Source organism: Silene latifolia, chromosome X, assembly GCF_048544455.1.
Source record: "Silene latifolia isolate original U9 population chromosome X, ASM4854445v1, whole genome shotgun sequence".
Taxonomy (NCBI): Eukaryota; Viridiplantae; Streptophyta; class Magnoliopsida; order Caryophyllales; family Caryophyllaceae; genus Silene; species Silene latifolia.
This window is the reverse complement of record NC_133537.1, coordinates 23,837,140-23,853,663: the sequence shown is the minus strand read 5'-3', so window position 1 is coordinate 23,853,663 and position 16,524 is coordinate 23,837,140. Positions and strand designations below refer to the sequence as shown.

The following is a 16,524-nucleotide window of genomic DNA, read 5'->3' as shown; positions in this document are numbered from 1 at the left end:
AAAACTAGGTGGTGATTGGTAAATATGGACTCAATATGTGGTAATTTGTAAACTTTAGGACTTAATAGGTGGTAAAAAGCAAAAAAAACTCTATTAATAAATTGACAAATTCTTGTTTCAGACGGACATTATTGGTCTTATTTGTCAGACGGATAAAATGTTGCCATTTTTTAAGAAAATGTAACCAATTAATTCACAAAATGTTATGACTAGAGGTGTCATTTTTTACCCTAAAAATGATGTGAACAATAATGGTAACATGTTATCAGAAAATAACAACATTTTATTGTAAAATGCTGACATGTTACCCGTCTTATTTCAAACCAAAAGTAATGGTCTTAAGAAAAACGGACTGTAATAAATTAGGTTAATTTAATTTTTATATTTGAAAAATAAAGAAAATTTATAACAGGATTGATTTGCACCATAAGGTAAACTTGTGGGGCTAAAATGCACATACTGAAAATCATGGGGTGAAATACACACAGTGTCAAACCGGGTTTATTTGCCACTTCCCCGTTTGCTAGTTTGCTGCCTCAAGTCCTAATTTCAGTCGCCAACCAAATACCGCAATAGACATCAAAAAATGGCGTGGCGTAGTGGATCAATGTCACGAACATTCCTCAACGCCGCAAGATCGCCGACGGTCAGCCGTTCCGCGACCAACTCCTCCGCATTTCGTCGCCGGCCTCCACCACTCCTCCCTAATTCCGCCACCTCCACGCCCCGCCTTTCTTTCACCAACCCTAGGTACTCTTTTCGCCCATTTATTAATTACTCAATGCATCATAATAATTGCTGGTAAATACTCATTAATTATCATCAATAAGACCTTCTTACAATGTGAGACGGTCCTATTACCATCAATAAGACAATTTTACACGATAATTATATATAGTTTTTTTTTTTTTTGGTGCTGACGATAATTATATATAGTGATAATGGTGATTGTGCTATGAATGATAATATTTTCGAATTATTTTAGTATTGATGGATTTGGTGTGCACTATTATTAGGGCACTTGGAGTGTTGGCATGCGCGCAGTCGCTAATGCCGATGCATAGTGTAGTTGCGGATGCACGGTTGACGTCTCACGTTGCAGTCGCTGTGAGGGCTTGTTGCGAGTTGTCTCAGGGTATCTTCTCTCACACTTGTTTCGATTGCTTTTATTCTCTTTGTTTTACGATGCTATCGTTATTAGTTCGTTTTAATAGTTGTTTTGTTTAAAATGGAATTGTGCCTTCTGCTATGTTTCTTGCATCCTCATGTAATCCTGGTTATGTTTTTGCTGTCTTTAGGTTTTAGTTTGTCAAGCTATTGTTATATTCGATAGAGTGGTTGCTGATGATGACTAAAGTTACATACGATTCATTTGGGTGATCTTCGTTTATTATGTTTTAGATAGATGGGTAGAATTTGACCAAGTTTCGTAGCACCAACCATTGATTATTGATTTTGACCAAATTCAGATGTCCGGGATTAGTAGACAATTTGTTTACAGAATATTGTTGCAACTTGCAATCACTATCTTTCACGAATTGGTGTCGCGTAGCACCCTAACAATACCACAATCTATCTAACCACCACCACCCACCATCCAACTGCCCCAAATACTCACCCGAACGTTCCCTTCAACTACCACCTGCCGTACATCACCATATCTCACCACCACGTACTCCACCATACCATTACCAACCTGCCAGAAATGAGCCACCCATCCATGAAGTCAGCCCCAACCCGTCAAAATACGCCCCCCCTTCTTCCCAACCCAAAATATATGAAGACAAAACGAACACTAGGGTTATCGGGAGTGAGGGAGCAGTTCTCGTAGGACGGGGTCACAGGGGTTGCCTTTTTTTTTTGGCGGGGTAGTGTGATTCTACCATTCTGGGCCTCTGGGGTGTGGGGAATTTTTTTTCAGCAGGTTGAGGGGTGGGGGATTTTTTTTTTTTATCGTTGGTGTAGGGATTGTTTCAGGTCTGGGTGCAGCCGGTTGGTTTCAAGTGAAGGGTGGTGTGTTTTTCGGCGGGGGTTGATTTAAGGGGATGGAGTGAAGTTAGTGAATAGGAAGCGCAAAAAGGTTATTGGGCTTAACTGAAAGTATCTGCATAAAAAAATGGTCCAAAACCAAATGTAGATAATCTATTGGATAGGGGCAGTAAAAACATTAAAATTGAAAGTCCACACTTCATGCTCTTTATTTTAGTTTCAACTTTCAAGATTGAAGGACACACGAGGATGGGCGGTACTGCACAGTCCATTCATTAATCAAGGTTATTTTTATCTATGATCGTGTGTGTAGTTTGTATGAAACTTGTTCCTACACTCTTTCCCTACCTCACACCCTTGCTCATCTCTTTTCTATATTCCTTTTCGTATGTTCTGATGTGTACACAACGAAAGGGAATTTGAACACTTAGCCATAACTCCAATAGCAATTTTAGTTTACTTGGCACTGGTTTTAGCATATACTCCCTCCATTCAACTCCACTTTACATGTTTGCTTTATCCCGTTTGCCAACGCGAGTTTTACGCGATAAATATCTTTAGCTACGTATTTGCAAAAATTATAAAAGTTAGATATTTTTAGTGTACTCTTAAAGACGAATCAAATAAGATCCCACATGAATATATTTTAACTTATGTATCGAGAGAAAATTGAAGTTGAATGTCCGCTTGTGAATAGTGTGCAAATGAGAAACCTGCAAAGTGGAGTTGAATGGAGGGAATACTAATTAATTGATTTGTTGGTCACTACCTGCGCAACTAGACATTCTACCGTAATTTGTCTTCCACTTTGGTACCTTGGTTTATTGGTTGAGACTTGAGATGTGAAATCACACACTTATATTTTCTCACATCTGGGCTGCATGACAAACCAGGGCTGCCTACACTAATGGCTTTACGATCGAATGTCTTTACTCCATTGTATGGATTTGCTACTAGTTAGTTCATTGGGTCAAATATAATGACTATGCTTGCAGGGATGTGTTTTGTTTCTCAATCCTGATGATGTCCTATGTTACGCACATTTTTTTTAATGTGTGTATCATACACTTGCAGTAACTACACCTTAACTTCCCTTATGTCATGCTTCAGGTACTTGAATAGCTCTGCCTTGACAGAGAAAAAATTATGAAGCCAAAGGTTGAAATGGTACACTAAGTCTAAATGCTACTGCATGAGGTATGTCTGCTGCAGAAGTCCTTAGAAGTAGGTTTCAACCTTTTTCGTTGTTCTTTTTTTATAAAGGTCCCTGTTTTAAATTTAACCAGGGAGAAAATATAATTAGCTTATTGTTCAGGATATTTTGTTTAAATAATCTTTTTGATACATAGTGTAGCTTGAGAGAATTGTAGTGGTATGTTATTGTAGAAGTTGATGTTACGCTGTGAATCTTTTTTTGGTTGACATTGTTCTTTTGAGCTGTTGGTCAGCATTGTACTTTTGCCTGCCATGTGTACGTACCCTCTCTTATCTCTTTAAGTGGATCTATGCTACCATTGCAGCCCTGCCACCCCTAGATTATGACAAGTCCACGATTTCCATTATTATATTCTGTAAATTATTTGATTGCCAAGCATAACTTTAAAGTGAAGCGTTGGTGAACTTATCTGCTTTGCTCTTTGATTGGGAAATACACAGATTATTCTTGTTAATCTCAAGTCATTGATATGGACTGCCACTGTAAATATGCTTGACAAAGATTAATTAAATGAGTATATGGCTAATTTGAAGTGTGGTAGTCTGTTTTCCCAGATATGATGAGCATCTTCCAGCTTTACCAGATAACTGATGCCTAGTAAAAACTAGGTAACTAAAGCCATTACCATCACTTGCCTCACAAGTCATAATTAGATTTAAGGCACTTGGGTATTTCGTTTATTTATTCGTAGCATCATACATACTGCCTGCTATGAATTAGCTACAGGTGTTGTCGATCTCAACAGAAAATATTGAGGATACACACTTTGCAAATGCATGGCACATGTTATCTTTCCATCTAAGATTATCATCTATTATTATCTGTGGCTTTTATAATAAAGAAAGTTTAACAAGTCTTGCATACGACTTACTTTTGGTAGGATTTGTTTCTGTATGAAGGCACAATGCCATATGAGATATGGCCAGTATCTATGGTAGGATTTGTTTCTATATACTGTACATCAATAAATGTTCACCCAAAACCATGTCAAAAATTTCCTTCCGTGATAGAGCTAAAGATTTACTACTATATTATTTTGGCTGTGAAATATGGTTAAATTGTGCAAATTAACTCCTTGTATTCTCAATATCATTTTACTATGGTCATTTAGAACCAACCTCTGTGTTTTCAATACTATGATATAGTTGCTTATTTCCGATCCCTTGACTGCTATTGGAGGAACTTGAGAAGTAGAGATGAATGTAAGTGGCAGAATCAGTAGACAAACTTGCAGGTGATGGGCAATGCAGAGTTGCAGACCATTAAAGGATCTGGTTAGAAATGGGAATGGCCTGAGAACAATGTCAAGGATCTGGTTAGATGTGAACCCCAAAAATTTAAGACCACAAACCAGATCTTTATGCATTCTATAAATTAAAAATGAGGGGTGGTCCAAGTCACAAATTGGCACAGTAGTTGTCAGGTTTACAGACAAGTATGGGGGCAGAAAGAGTCTTTTGCAACCCTGAATTATATCTTTCACCTTGGAAACAAGAATCCTGATCAAACTGTAGGAACTCAGGTAAAGGTAGTAGTTTCATTACATACTTCCCACCATCACAACATGGAAGAATTATGCTCTTTAATAATAGCAACACTTGAGTTGAGAATAGAGATGGAACCCAAATCTTGTCAGAAACCTGCCTCAAAAGATGAGATAAGGTCTTCGCTTATTTAACCGAGGAGATACTTTTCTATATAAGTGTAATTGTCAAGCTTCCTAGTTCCTACCTCCAGTACACCTATATCAAACCAAGCATTTCTCAGCCTCTCTCATTCATCTCTACAAAATTCGCGTCATATTGAAAATGGTGGTTATGTTTGAGAAGGGAAGTGACCGAGACCAAAGTGTTGAGGTCCGTGAGATGAAAGACAAGTCAGGGAATTGGTTAAGTTTAAGTGTCAAGAAAGATGAAGTTAATTCAGATGATATTGTGCGAAGTGGTGGTAGTCAAGCCGGCAGCAAGAGTTTTACATGTAGTTTTTGCCAAAGGAGGTTTTGTAGCTCTCAAGCACTTGGTGGACACCAAAATGCTCACAAGAGAGAAAGAGGGGAAGCCAAAAGGCATAAGTTGTTCATGAAGGAGATTGGGCTCCCTCTTTTCGGTTTTGGAATGGTTCGGTCACTTGGGGTTCACCCACACTCCCTTGTTCACAAGCCTTTCAGCCGAGATGCCTTTGTCGTGGGTGGTTCTCGGCTTAATGGTGTTGACCACATGTTAGGGAGAACATACACGAGTCCGTGTGCAGTTGTAGAAGGATCTGATGTGGTTTGGCCTGGAAGTTTTCGGGTGCAAAAACAGCAACCTATCAATCAAGATTCGTCTCATTCTGAGATCGATTTGAATCTTAGTCTGTGATCACGATTCTTGAATAGCTAGTTCTGGGTGTAGTCTTCCGAGTTCATGGTTAATTACTAAAATAACCAAGTTTTGATCTATGTTGGCATGTCGTAATTTCATGTGATGTTGTCTTAGTGACACTAGCTGACGTAAGAGAATAATTTTAAACATCTAGTAAAAGGTAAAAGGCATTTTCTTCTTTTACTTTTTCTTTACATATATTCTAATACAACTTTCAGTTTATTGTTGGGGTCGTGATTTCCTTTTGTCCCTCTCCTTCAAGTTTCTTGCTGTATGTTTTGTTGGAGAAAGGGAGAATAATATATCCATCCATTGACGATTGACGTGTGTGTAATAATCCAGTTTGTCAGATTAACGAGAGTTTTGCTTTGAGATACCGTTATTAAATAGATGGATTGTAACGATTGTGATATATCTCACCTTGTTGTATGCGTTACAAATTCAGCAGCCATCCTTGCATCTCAAAAGAAGTCGTCCTTCGATTCATTAAAAATGTACCCCTCACAAATTTCGAAAGTGTGGGCAAATTGTGGAAGCCATTAAGCTAATGTTGTCAAGTGTGTCAAAGGACCAAAAATGTCGGGAAATTCAACGTCGAATTGACCAGTACCGCTGATAATAATAGTTTATAGTTTGCATAAACATTAAAAAGTAGTAAGACGTGCTAATTATTGCCGCTCAGGAATAAAATCACATTACCCTCTCCGTACTTTAAATTAATTATCATCAATGCAAAATTATCATCGATAAAATATAATTTAAGCGGAGCTGATATTTAGTATTAATAACTCGAGTTTCTAATTTAGATACGGAGTACTAATCACATTCACACAAGAATTTGCGGTATTATATAGAGTGATTTTCTAAGTCAAATGACACGAAACAGCAAGTTGAGGCCATTTTACTTTTTCCTACTCCGTACTTTAAATTAATTAATTATTATCATTATTTGTAGGTGTGAGACTTTGTTATGATATACTCCGTACACTTGAGACATTTAATAATTAATTTAAAATATGGTTTTATTCCTCTCTTTATTTTAAAGAGGAAGGATAAGGGAAGACCTAGTAAATAGTACTCGTATACTCCGTAGGAATGACAGATTGATTGGGTCAAGTTAGTCATCGGATTATTTTGGATCTGCTATGAAATTCGAGATGGTTTTGAGCCAGGTTAATCCAAAGTGAATAAAATTGTATCACACTAAATCAAAACTAAAGAGTTTAATATGTCATGGATCCAATTTAATCTGATCTAGTGGACAACAACATGAACTGCTTGCTAGCTGGTTTATTTCAAATTTGTTGTTTAGTTCGAGTCACTTTGGATTACTTTGGCAATTTCAAATATGTTGGTTTTAGTCTTTTAGGTTGGTTTAGCTCAAGATGATTAATGTTAGATTTAACAAAGTTTGCGTTAGCACAAATTTCACCTTGGAAAAGGATAAGAGCTTCCACCGCCAAACCTCTCTTAATAAAATCCCAATTAATTCCCACCGTAAAACCCAATTCACCTAATCTCGCCGGCGGCCTCACTGAACCCCACAAGCCGCCGGTGAGAGCCTCCTTTAACCTTAACCTTTAGCTTATCGTTTTCCTTCTTTTTCGATTTTAAAAGGCTGATTTGGGTGGTCGATTGATGATTTGTCGTGCGGTTGTTGTCTCAGCCTCTTTATCTCCAACAATTATTGACTTCTCCGACTCTCAGCTATGTGTTTTTCTTGTCTAAGTTCCTTTTGTTGTGTGCTTTAATTTTTTTCCTAGTTTGTTTGCTGATCTTTATCCCAATTAGGTCAGGGGATATTCTGAATCTTCCTCTTAATCTTGTTTTCTCTCAATCTTTGTGCTAGGTTCAAACCTTTTTGAAGTTAGTTATAGTTATAATCTCAGTAGATGGATTATCAATTTCTGCATCTTAATCTTTGTGGTTTGTTTGTTGTGGATGATAATGGGGTCGATGAAGATGACCTTACTAAGTTGGTTATGGAATTGGAGGTACCATCCATTTTCAATGTCCATTTGGTGAAAGATAGGGGCAATTTTCTTTTCAGGGAAGAGAATTTTGTTTTGGCTGCTCGTCACTACACTCAAGCCATTAAACTCGTTTGTTTCCTAGGCCTTCCACCCGCGCATGACCAGCCCGTAGCCACTTCCCTCTGCCTCTCCCTTGTCCTAAATTTAGCTGTTTGTGAGTTGAAGTTGTCCTAGTATAATCGGGTGTGTTGTTACTGCTCTTTCGTCTTATCATTTGATCCGACCAATGTTAAGGCCCTATATCGTAGGGGCCTGGCTTTTAAGCATTTAAATCTTCTCTCCGAGGCTCTTGATGACTTTGAACATGCTGTACAATTTGAACCGCAAAACAACGATGTTAATCGGGAACTCCTTTCTGTGGCTGACCTCTTACTTTTAAATGTTAATGGGAAACGGATCGCTTTTCCTTTTAACCCTTTGAGCTTAGACAAGAAAGGTAAGAAACCTTTGCAAGCTGATACTATGACTGATAAGTTTGCAATACCTGTTGATTTGGACGTAGCGTCTTGTAGTAAAGTCCCTTTGGTTACGGATGATGTTTCTCCTGCTCTTGCTGCAACTGATGCTCACATTATTATGGACTCCGAAAAAATGATTGTTGGTACTGGTTCTGACTTTATTATGGACTCTGAAAGTCTTAACGAGGCTTATCCGGCTTTGGCAGTTAAGGACGATTGTAATCCCTCCACTACTTTTACCTCAAAGCCTGCAAATTACTCCTTCTCAAACAAAAAGCATCCTACTAATAATTTGCGTTTGTCAGCCCAAGATTATGAGAATTTGTTACTCGGGAGGGATCTCTCTTTTTTCCATCCAAGATCGTTGTCATCCTTGAGGGTTCGTCCCCTCACCTCTACAAATTCTATTTCGACGGAAACTCCCCATGAAGATATTTCAAGGGAAGCAGCAGTTCCCATTCCTTATCCTTTTCATGAAGAGCACCACCAGCTTTCGCATTTGGGGTCTAAGAGTGTTGAGTTTGGTCATGAGGAGTCTGTTTCACATATTGCCAAAAAGAAGCGGTTTTCGTCTGATTCCTCTATGGTTAGCAAGGTATCCACGGTTCAGTTTCAATTTGCTGCAGTTAAAGAGAGCTCGAGCATGAAGTGTTGTCGCAAGGTGAAGCATTCCATTCGCCGGGGTCGATTGGTTAGGTCTGCTGTTATCTTGGAGAAGAGCTCATCGGTTTTTGTCAATACCTTACCTTTTTTTTGCAGGTACACGGATAATGTTGTTGTAGTTAAAAGGTCAAAACGTAAGGAGGCCGACTTGCTCAAGTTCGAGGACTATTATCATTCACCCTTTAAGAAATGTCATATTTCAGTTTCAGTTAGTTTCGCTTGTAATTTTAATTCGGTTAGTTCAATGTCCACTAGTTTTAGGGGTATCTAATTCCCCTATGTTTGTTTTGTAATTTGTTTTGTTGTATCGAATTTTATGTATGCTCCTTTTTTATAGTCTATATGAAATAGTACACGTTTGTCTAAAAAAAAAACAAAGTTTGCGTTAAGTTAATTCACATTTATGGGAACTTTTAGGTTTGTCTAATTCGAATTAGCTTTGGGGCCGACCCTAAATTTGTTACAAACTAATTTCAAAAAGGTCTAAATGAGAATAATTCAATTCAATACCAACACAAAGAATATTCAACAAATTAGAATTATATCGTTCACGACACTTCCCATCTTATCCACCATGGTAAAATCTCTTGGAGTTCTCGATTCATTATTTTTAATTCATGCGTATTGTCGTATAAGGAGAATTTTATATTCAAGTGGAATTAGTAAGCTTGATAGAGATGAGTTACTTAAGTATCACTCAAACTATTGATAAAGAATTAAAGAATAAAAGTGGACAATTCATTATATTCCATTTAGACTAAATACATACTCCATAAATCATTGATGCCATCCCTAGTTAATCGACACAAATCAACATAGAAAATATCATTATTTTTTGTGGTTGTTTGCACTATGCACTATAGATGGTGTAAGGTAAAAAAAAAACAAAGACAAGTAGTTCTTGCATCATTTTCGTGTTTTATCTTTTGTTCCACTAGTTTTACATTTGACACATAAATATTAATCATCAAAATGATTGTGTAAATATAATAAGAGAACTATGTGTCAGAAAATAAAAACAGTAAAACATAAAAGACACGGAAATGGGATAGATAACCTAGTTTCGTGATGAAGGTGAATTGAAAAAGGAAATAAAAAAAAAGGAAGGAGTGTGTAATAAGGAAGATAACGCGAGCTTGGCACACGATCAAGGACGGGGACGTGAGAACGGCATGCCCTACACACTTGTCTACTTTCATATGCGCAACTTCGTCCCCCTTTCCACACTAGTCCTTCAGCAATTGCACTATACTCCTCTAGTATGGTCACTTTAGGAAATGCCAATTTGTTTGATTTACTTCCCAATATTCATTGCTATCCTTCTATATCTTCTTCTTGTTAGAGATTGTATGGCTATGTTTTGCCCAAATATTCCTTCCCTTGTTAATTTTTTTTTTAAATGTTTATATTGATTTTAATGTCGTTTTTTTTCTTTTACTTATTTTTTTTTTCTTTTACTTATTTTGACGAGTTACGGAGTATTTATATTTACCTTTGACGAATATATTTAGGACAAAAGAAATCAACTTTAGTAAAATAAATCGGAGGAAGGTTTAAAACTACTAAAACTTTGATAGAAAAGATAACCTTGAGCACGAACTATTAATTTGGAGGAGTAGAGATCACCCGTCGTTCCACTTTTGTGTCCCATCTCGTGTCCCATCCCCTTAACTCCTTAAGATCTCGACACATCACAATTGAAATAATAAAAATGGTAACATTATATATCAAAGTGTTAGAAGTAATGGGACACAAGATGAAACATAAAATGGGACAGAGGATCTGCTCTGAATTTGGAGTACTTGAATTATTGTGTAAAATGGGACAAAATTGATATTGAAGAACCAAGTACTATTTTCGAGTACTTAAATAACCCACTAGAAAAACTTCCAGTAACTATAATATTTTTTTGTAAAACGACTATCATTATCTAGACTAGTTTTTTTGTAAAATCGTTTTATAAGAGAATTATACAAATTATTTTTTAAAACAGATCAAATGCTATAGAGGTTAAAAGTAAAGATAAACATAACGTCACCCTGAAATTACTAATGTCACTCATAAATATGAGACGGTGAATAGTAACATGCCCTCAAACTAAACTTGTATTGTTGTTACATTAACAAAAAGTGTAGTGACATTATCATTCTTAAAATAAAATGTCGAGAGACTAAGGGTATAATTATCAATAAGACTCTGCCACATCAGCTTTTTACTAATTTTAATTATTTTTTTTTATTGTCGAGACTCTCCTCATACTTACTTCAGACATTATACATTATCCCTGAAACTCTACTTTTTCACCTCACTTTTCTTATGAAGTTTTTAGAAAAAGAAAAAAGAAAAAAAAATTACACATGGGAGCTATTTATTGAATGACAACCCTAAAATTTTGTGAGACTTAGGTAAAGTTTTAAGTCGAGTCTTGGATTTTAAAAACTCAACTTAAAACTTTGTTAAGATTTTGACAGTCTTGAGTGAGTCTTATTCAAAACTTTGACAAGTCTTGTCTCATAACTACCAATAATCTTATCCTAACAACATATTTATCTTATTTGTAGTGAAATATTATTTTACCCGTTTTAATCTTAACCAATATGTGTCGAGTTGGACATATGGTAAAATAGGCATATGAGGTGGAATTCCTCGTAAGTTGTAGCCCCACTGCAGTTGCCACATAAGATGTCATTTTCCTAGTCACAATAATCCATTGATCCTTGATCCATTCATGTCCCACTACTAATCACTTCAACCTCAAAAAAGCCAACGAATTTCCTTTCCCAATTAAAAATCCTAAACAATTAACCCCCAATTTCTCAGTTAAATACTCCATGCAACAATCCCACATTTCTTAACCCTCTACACAAATCCCCTCTATCAAAAACCCCAACTCCCTCCTCCAATTAAAATATTAATTTAATCCGTCAAAAAATGCGCGACACTCAGCAAACTCAAACGCCATTGTTGCGTGATACACAAGAATACTTGGAGGAGGAGGTTGCGTACGAGGAAAGCGAGAAAATCCATGTTGTCGACTTAAACGACACCGTTTTCGAGGATAAAACGCCGCCATTTTCATGGAGGAAGCTTTGGTTATTCACCGGACCGGGTTTTCTAATGAGTATAGCGTTTTTAGACCCGGGTAATTTAGAGGGTGATTTACAATCGGGTGCAATTGCCGGGTATTCCTTGTTATGGTTATTGTTTTGGGCTACGGCGATGGGTTTATTGATTCAATTGCTTTCGGCCCGGTTAGGTGTTGCAACGGGTCGGCATTTGGCGGAACATTGTAGGGACGAGTATCCGACTTGGGCGAGGTTGTTGTTGTGGGTTATGGCGGAGCTTGCGTTAATTGGGTCGGATATTCAGGAGGTTATTGGAAGTGCTATTGCTATTAATATTTTGAGTCATGGGGTTTTGCCTCTTTGGTCTGGTGTTCTTATTACTGCTCTTGATTGGTAATTCTTTTTATTTTTTATTTACTCGGTTCTGGTTTTTTGTTTTTGTTTGGGATTCTAACCATCAGCTTAAATTTTTTGGTTGAGATGGTTTCATGGATTCAAATCTCACTGCTCCCAATTTCTAAAGTATAGGTTTTACCTATGAATGAGTTATTGATGAAACTTGTAGTTAGGGGGCCAACTATCGATGGATAAGGTAAATTGGAATAGAAAGCGAAATTTTAACTAAAAAGATTTTGAAATTTTAATGGCTAGGGATGATCACCCCTACTAGCCCCCTTAGTTCCGTAGTTCCATCACTGGGTTTTACAGAGTGAGTGAATTTTGGTATGTTGAGTTATAAAAATTGATAAAAATTTAGATGAATGTAATGTTAGTTTAGCTTGGTTTGTATGGGTTTGATCTTGGATTTAGGTGTGGTGTCCACTTAGCCAAAAAGAAGATAAAAGTGCGCTAAAGAAAAATACTTTAAAATGGGTAATGGGTAGTTGATGGTTTATACAAATGAGTTTTGAATCTAGCTTATGGCTTTTATAGTCTCTTTCTTAGTATGGACAAGTATTATATAGATTTAAGTTTTGTTGTAAAGGAATTGTGTTAGAACATTTTGTTTTGTTAGTTTGTGCTATGTGGATTGCGTGTATGATGATTAACGAGTTTGTTTCGTACACATTCGTATTAGGCAGTTGTATGCTGCATTAAACGAGGTGCGTTGATGTTATACTCCTCATTTGATCATAGGGTTAATGGTTTAGTTGTATGTACACAATTTTCTCACTCAAGACTCACTATCAGGAATCGTGTTTTGAGTTGAATTTAATTACGAAAGTCCATCTTAGGTTTGGTGGGGACTGATTCTTTTAATTTGTTGTTCATTTGGTGATATTTTATTGTTAACTGGTTAACTTTTTGATGGGGTTTTTATCACTTCATCCTACTTTTGTTTCTTGGATGGAAATGGTTTTTCGAATTTTATTAGCCTTGCTATATGGCTACAACTTGCTTTACCTTTTGCAAATAGAAGTAGTGGGTTGTCTTCAATGTCAAAAGTAAAGAAGAGAGAAAATTGTTGGAGAATTGGAATATGATTTCTTTTTATTCCTGACACTTGGCTTTAAACAGATTTTCTTGTTTCACAATAATGAAAATATTGATACATAGCAAAGCAGCTTTGAACAGATTTATCTATGGCTAATGTGATATAGAAGAATGTTTACAAGGATATCCTCGATTAATTTTAAATTTTGTGTGTTCTAATGTTTTGAATCAGGCAAAAAGTGTTGCATTTGTCACCTATTCAGTACAGTAATTTCTATCAGTAAAAAGAATGTAACTCTGATACTATGGCTTAGTACTTGGACTTACAGCATTACTTCAATTCCCTAAACGTTCTTCTCTGCGTCAGTATTATGCTTATACTTTTGTTTCATCATGAACTCGTGATGGCTCGGTGACAACTTATTTGATTAAAGACATCCATTGGGTTCTATAATGGCTAGATGCTGAACTAAGTCTATGTGGTTCTTTTGCAGCTTCCTGTTTCTATTTCTTGAAAGCTATGGTGTGAGGAAACTGGAAGCAGTTTTTGCAGTTCTTATTGCAACGATGGCTGTCGCGTTTGCATGGATGTTTGGTGATACTAAGCCTAGTGGCTCAGAGCTACTTGTTGGTGAGCAGAGCCCTCTTTCTACCTCTTCCCTGTTTCCCCTGAAAAGCGTCTTTACATTATACTTCGTACAATCTTCACCTCATATTTAGTTGCCATTCTACGTTGCTGATCATATCAATTATAACTAGAGTATTAGTTTCTTCAAATTTATATAGAAATAAAATGTGAAAATGTTTGATCCATCGTAACAACCATTTTCATGTTATGATCTTCAAATTAGAAAATATTATACTATGAGAAAATGCGGATTTGACTACCAAAGTCAAATCACTCAAATGGAGATGATATAAATGAGATTGAGGCAGTATCATATTTTGTGGGGCGTACTTGAACATACTATATTATTATGCTTGCAGGTATTGTGGTTCCCAAACTTAGCTCAAAGACCATACAGCAAGCTGTGGGGGTTGTGGGTTGTATAATCATGCCTCATAACGTATTCTTACATTCTGCCTTGGTACAATCAAGACATGTTGACCACAGCAAGCGAGGACAAGTTCAAGAGGCTCTTAATTACTATTCAATTGAGTCCACGATTGCCCTAATTGTCTCTTTTATCATTAATCTTTTTGTGACTACTGTTTTTGCCAAGTCATTTTATGGTACACCGGAGGCCGAGAGCATAGGACTTGCCAATGCAGGACATTACCTTCAAGACAAGTACGGGGGAGGTTTGTTCCCCATTTTGTACATATGGGGTGTTGGTCTGTTGGCTGCTGGCCAAAGTAGCACTATTACTGGCACTTATGCCGGGCAATTCATTATGGGAGGTTTCCTTAACCTTAGACTCAAGAAGTGGATGAGGGCATTGATCACTAGAAGTTGTGCTATTATTCCAACTATCATTGTTGCCATCCTATTTGATACCTCGGACGATATGCTAGATACCCTAAATGAGTGGCTAAATGTGTTGCAGTCTGTTCAGATACCTTTTGCTCTCATTCCACTCCTTTACTTGGTTTCTAAGGAAGAGATCATGGGTGCTTTCAAGATTGGCCCTGTACTCAAGGTATGCTAATCAAACCAGCTTTGATATTGCGGTCTGTTTATTAGGTGGAAGTTAGTTTCAGCGGAACATAGTACTTTTCACTTTTCTAATTCCGGTCCCGGGTAGAGTTCGGGTCATTCTGCCAGTCTACTCGGAAATCATAGTAATTTATACTAACATGAAATGTTCGATGTTATACTATTAGTAACTGAGCATCATCCATCATAACTTTTCTCGAGTTTTTTTATCTTCTCGTTATTTTGGTGTGTAAAGGGAGTCGGAAGGCAAATTTTGATGCACATGGGTTTCAACTTTCAACCCAGGTCACGAGTACCTATATTCAATGACTTGTTGAAGACATCTCAAGACTTTTTTCTCCCACAAAATATGCCTTACTAATGAGAAAAATCTCAGCCGAGTAATTTTATGTATTGAACAAAGACTAAGGTTAATTTTTTTTTTTTTTTTTTTTTTTTTTTTTTTGGACAGACGCTGGCATGGCTTGTGGCAGGCCTGGTGATTGTGATAAACGGGTATCTAATGATGGACTTCTTCTCCGAAGAAGCAAGGGGAGTGCTATTTGGTTCCATAATTTGCGTTTTCACAGCGGCCTATGTTCTATTTGTTGCATATCTTGTTGTGAAAAGCATTACCGTCCCTTCTTGGATGAAAGTCAGTAACCAGAAAAACACCATGACTGTTGTCAACTAATTCGCATTCGCCTCTCTCAGCGCTCAGCGTTCATCAAACAACTCTTGATAAACAATATTAACATCTGAGCTCTTAACATCTAGTTGCGCGTCTTCTTCTTTTTCAGGTTGGAGGGGCATATTTGTATAAAAAACTTAGAACAGTGGCTTAATTATCATCTATGTGCCATATGTAACTAGAAGGATTTGTATTGTAGCAATGGTGGTTACCATTTAGCCCCTTGTTTACAAGGGAGCTTACCTGGTGCCTACTGGTTGTATTCTCTGCTCAGTCGGAAAAAAGAAAAAATGTATTGTTGTATCAAATATTCAGCAAGATATTATACAAACTACTCCAATTCTTGCTAGTAAGGCTGTTTGTAGTCCAGAGATGTGGTATGACTTCTGATTCTTCGTACTCTGTATCATGTTTTTTTTCAAATTTCTTCCTAGTAAAACTCCAAATTCTAAGCTTAGACCGTTTTTTAATGACCACCACATACAACCACCTATCTGGACGATATATCTCAGACGACTTCATCCAACTGTGGCTAGCCTTGGCCAATGACGACCTCGTTGTCGATGGTTCTACCCGCGGCACCAAAAAAAATCAGTAAAAATAGTCAATTTTCTGCTACCCCAATTAAAATTAATAACGGAACAAGTATAACTAAGTGTTAGATAAGAACAACAAAACAGACTTACTCCAGTTGTAGGAGTTTTTGTCTTTCAATCATTATATCCTGGGTTTAATTCTGTCTTTCAATCATTACATCCTGGGTTTAATTCTCATCTTCTTCTTCTTCTTCTTCTTCTTCTTCTTCTTTTTTTTAATTTACTTTTCCTTTTTTTATGGTCCTTTGAACTAGCTTATGAGCCATTTTAGTATTTTCTAGGAATAAAACATAACGAAATACAATGGAACATAGAATATAAGGGGGCGTTTGGTTGGAGGTCTATAAAAAAGGGAAAGGGAAACAATGTTATTGATTTCC

At 36.8% G+C, this 16,524-nt stretch overlaps 3 protein-coding genes across 3 annotated transcripts; all 3 read left to right on the top strand.

Annotated features, from left to right (window-relative positions):
- The first annotated feature begins 458 nt into the window (after positions 1 to 458).
- LOC141623147 (uncharacterized) lies at positions 459 to 3,448 on the top strand. The gene is made up of 3 exons (XM_074439216.1): positions 459 to 750; positions 1,017 to 1,135; positions 3,100 to 3,448. The coding sequence occupies exons 1-3, from the start codon at positions 587 to 589 to the stop codon at positions 3,105 to 3,107; spliced, it is 291 nt and encodes a 96-aa protein (XP_074295317.1). The 5' UTR covers positions 459 to 586; the 3' UTR covers positions 3,108 to 3,448.
- A 1,565-nt stretch (positions 3,449 to 5,013) lies between these two features.
- LOC141617044 (zinc finger protein 7-like) lies at positions 5,014 to 5,565 on the top strand. Its single transcript, XM_074434213.1, has one exon. The coding sequence runs from the start codon at positions 5,014 to 5,016 to the stop codon at positions 5,563 to 5,565; it is 552 nt and encodes a 183-aa protein (XP_074290314.1).
- A 5,885-nt stretch (positions 5,566 to 11,450) lies between these two features.
- On the top strand, positions 11,451 to 15,897 carry LOC141623146 (metal transporter Nramp3-like). The gene is made up of 4 exons (XM_074439215.1): positions 11,451 to 12,180; positions 13,716 to 13,852; positions 14,209 to 14,861; positions 15,330 to 15,897. Exons 1-4 carry the CDS (start codon positions 11,654 to 11,656, stop codon positions 15,549 to 15,551), a joined length of 1,539 nt encoding a protein of 512 aa, XP_074295316.1. The 5' UTR covers positions 11,451 to 11,653; the 3' UTR covers positions 15,552 to 15,897.
- The last annotated feature ends 627 nt before the right edge of the window (positions 15,898 to 16,524 follow it).

Coding starts and splice junctions, on each gene's coding strand:
- LOC141623147 (XM_074439216.1), top strand. CDS start 587: ATGGCGTGGCGTAGTGGATCAATGTCACGAACATTCCTCAACGCCGCA. Junction 751..1,016: donor CTTTCTTTCACCAACCCTAG/GTACTCTTTTCG, acceptor CACTATTATTAG/GGCACTTGGAGTGTTGGCAT.
- LOC141617044 (XM_074434213.1), top strand. CDS start 5,014: ATGGTGGTTATGTTTGAGAAGGGAAGTGACCGAGACCAAAGTGTTGAG.
- LOC141623146 (XM_074439215.1), top strand. CDS start 11,654: ATGCGCGACACTCAGCAAACTCAAACGCCATTGTTGCGTGATACACAA. Junction 13,853..14,208: donor TGGCTCAGAGCTACTTGTTG/GTGAGCAGAGCC, acceptor TTATGCTTGCAG/GTATTGTGGTTCCCAAACTT. Junction 14,862..15,329: donor AGATTGGCCCTGTACTCAAG/GTATGCTAATCA, acceptor TTTTTTGGACAG/ACGCTGGCATGGCTTGTGGC.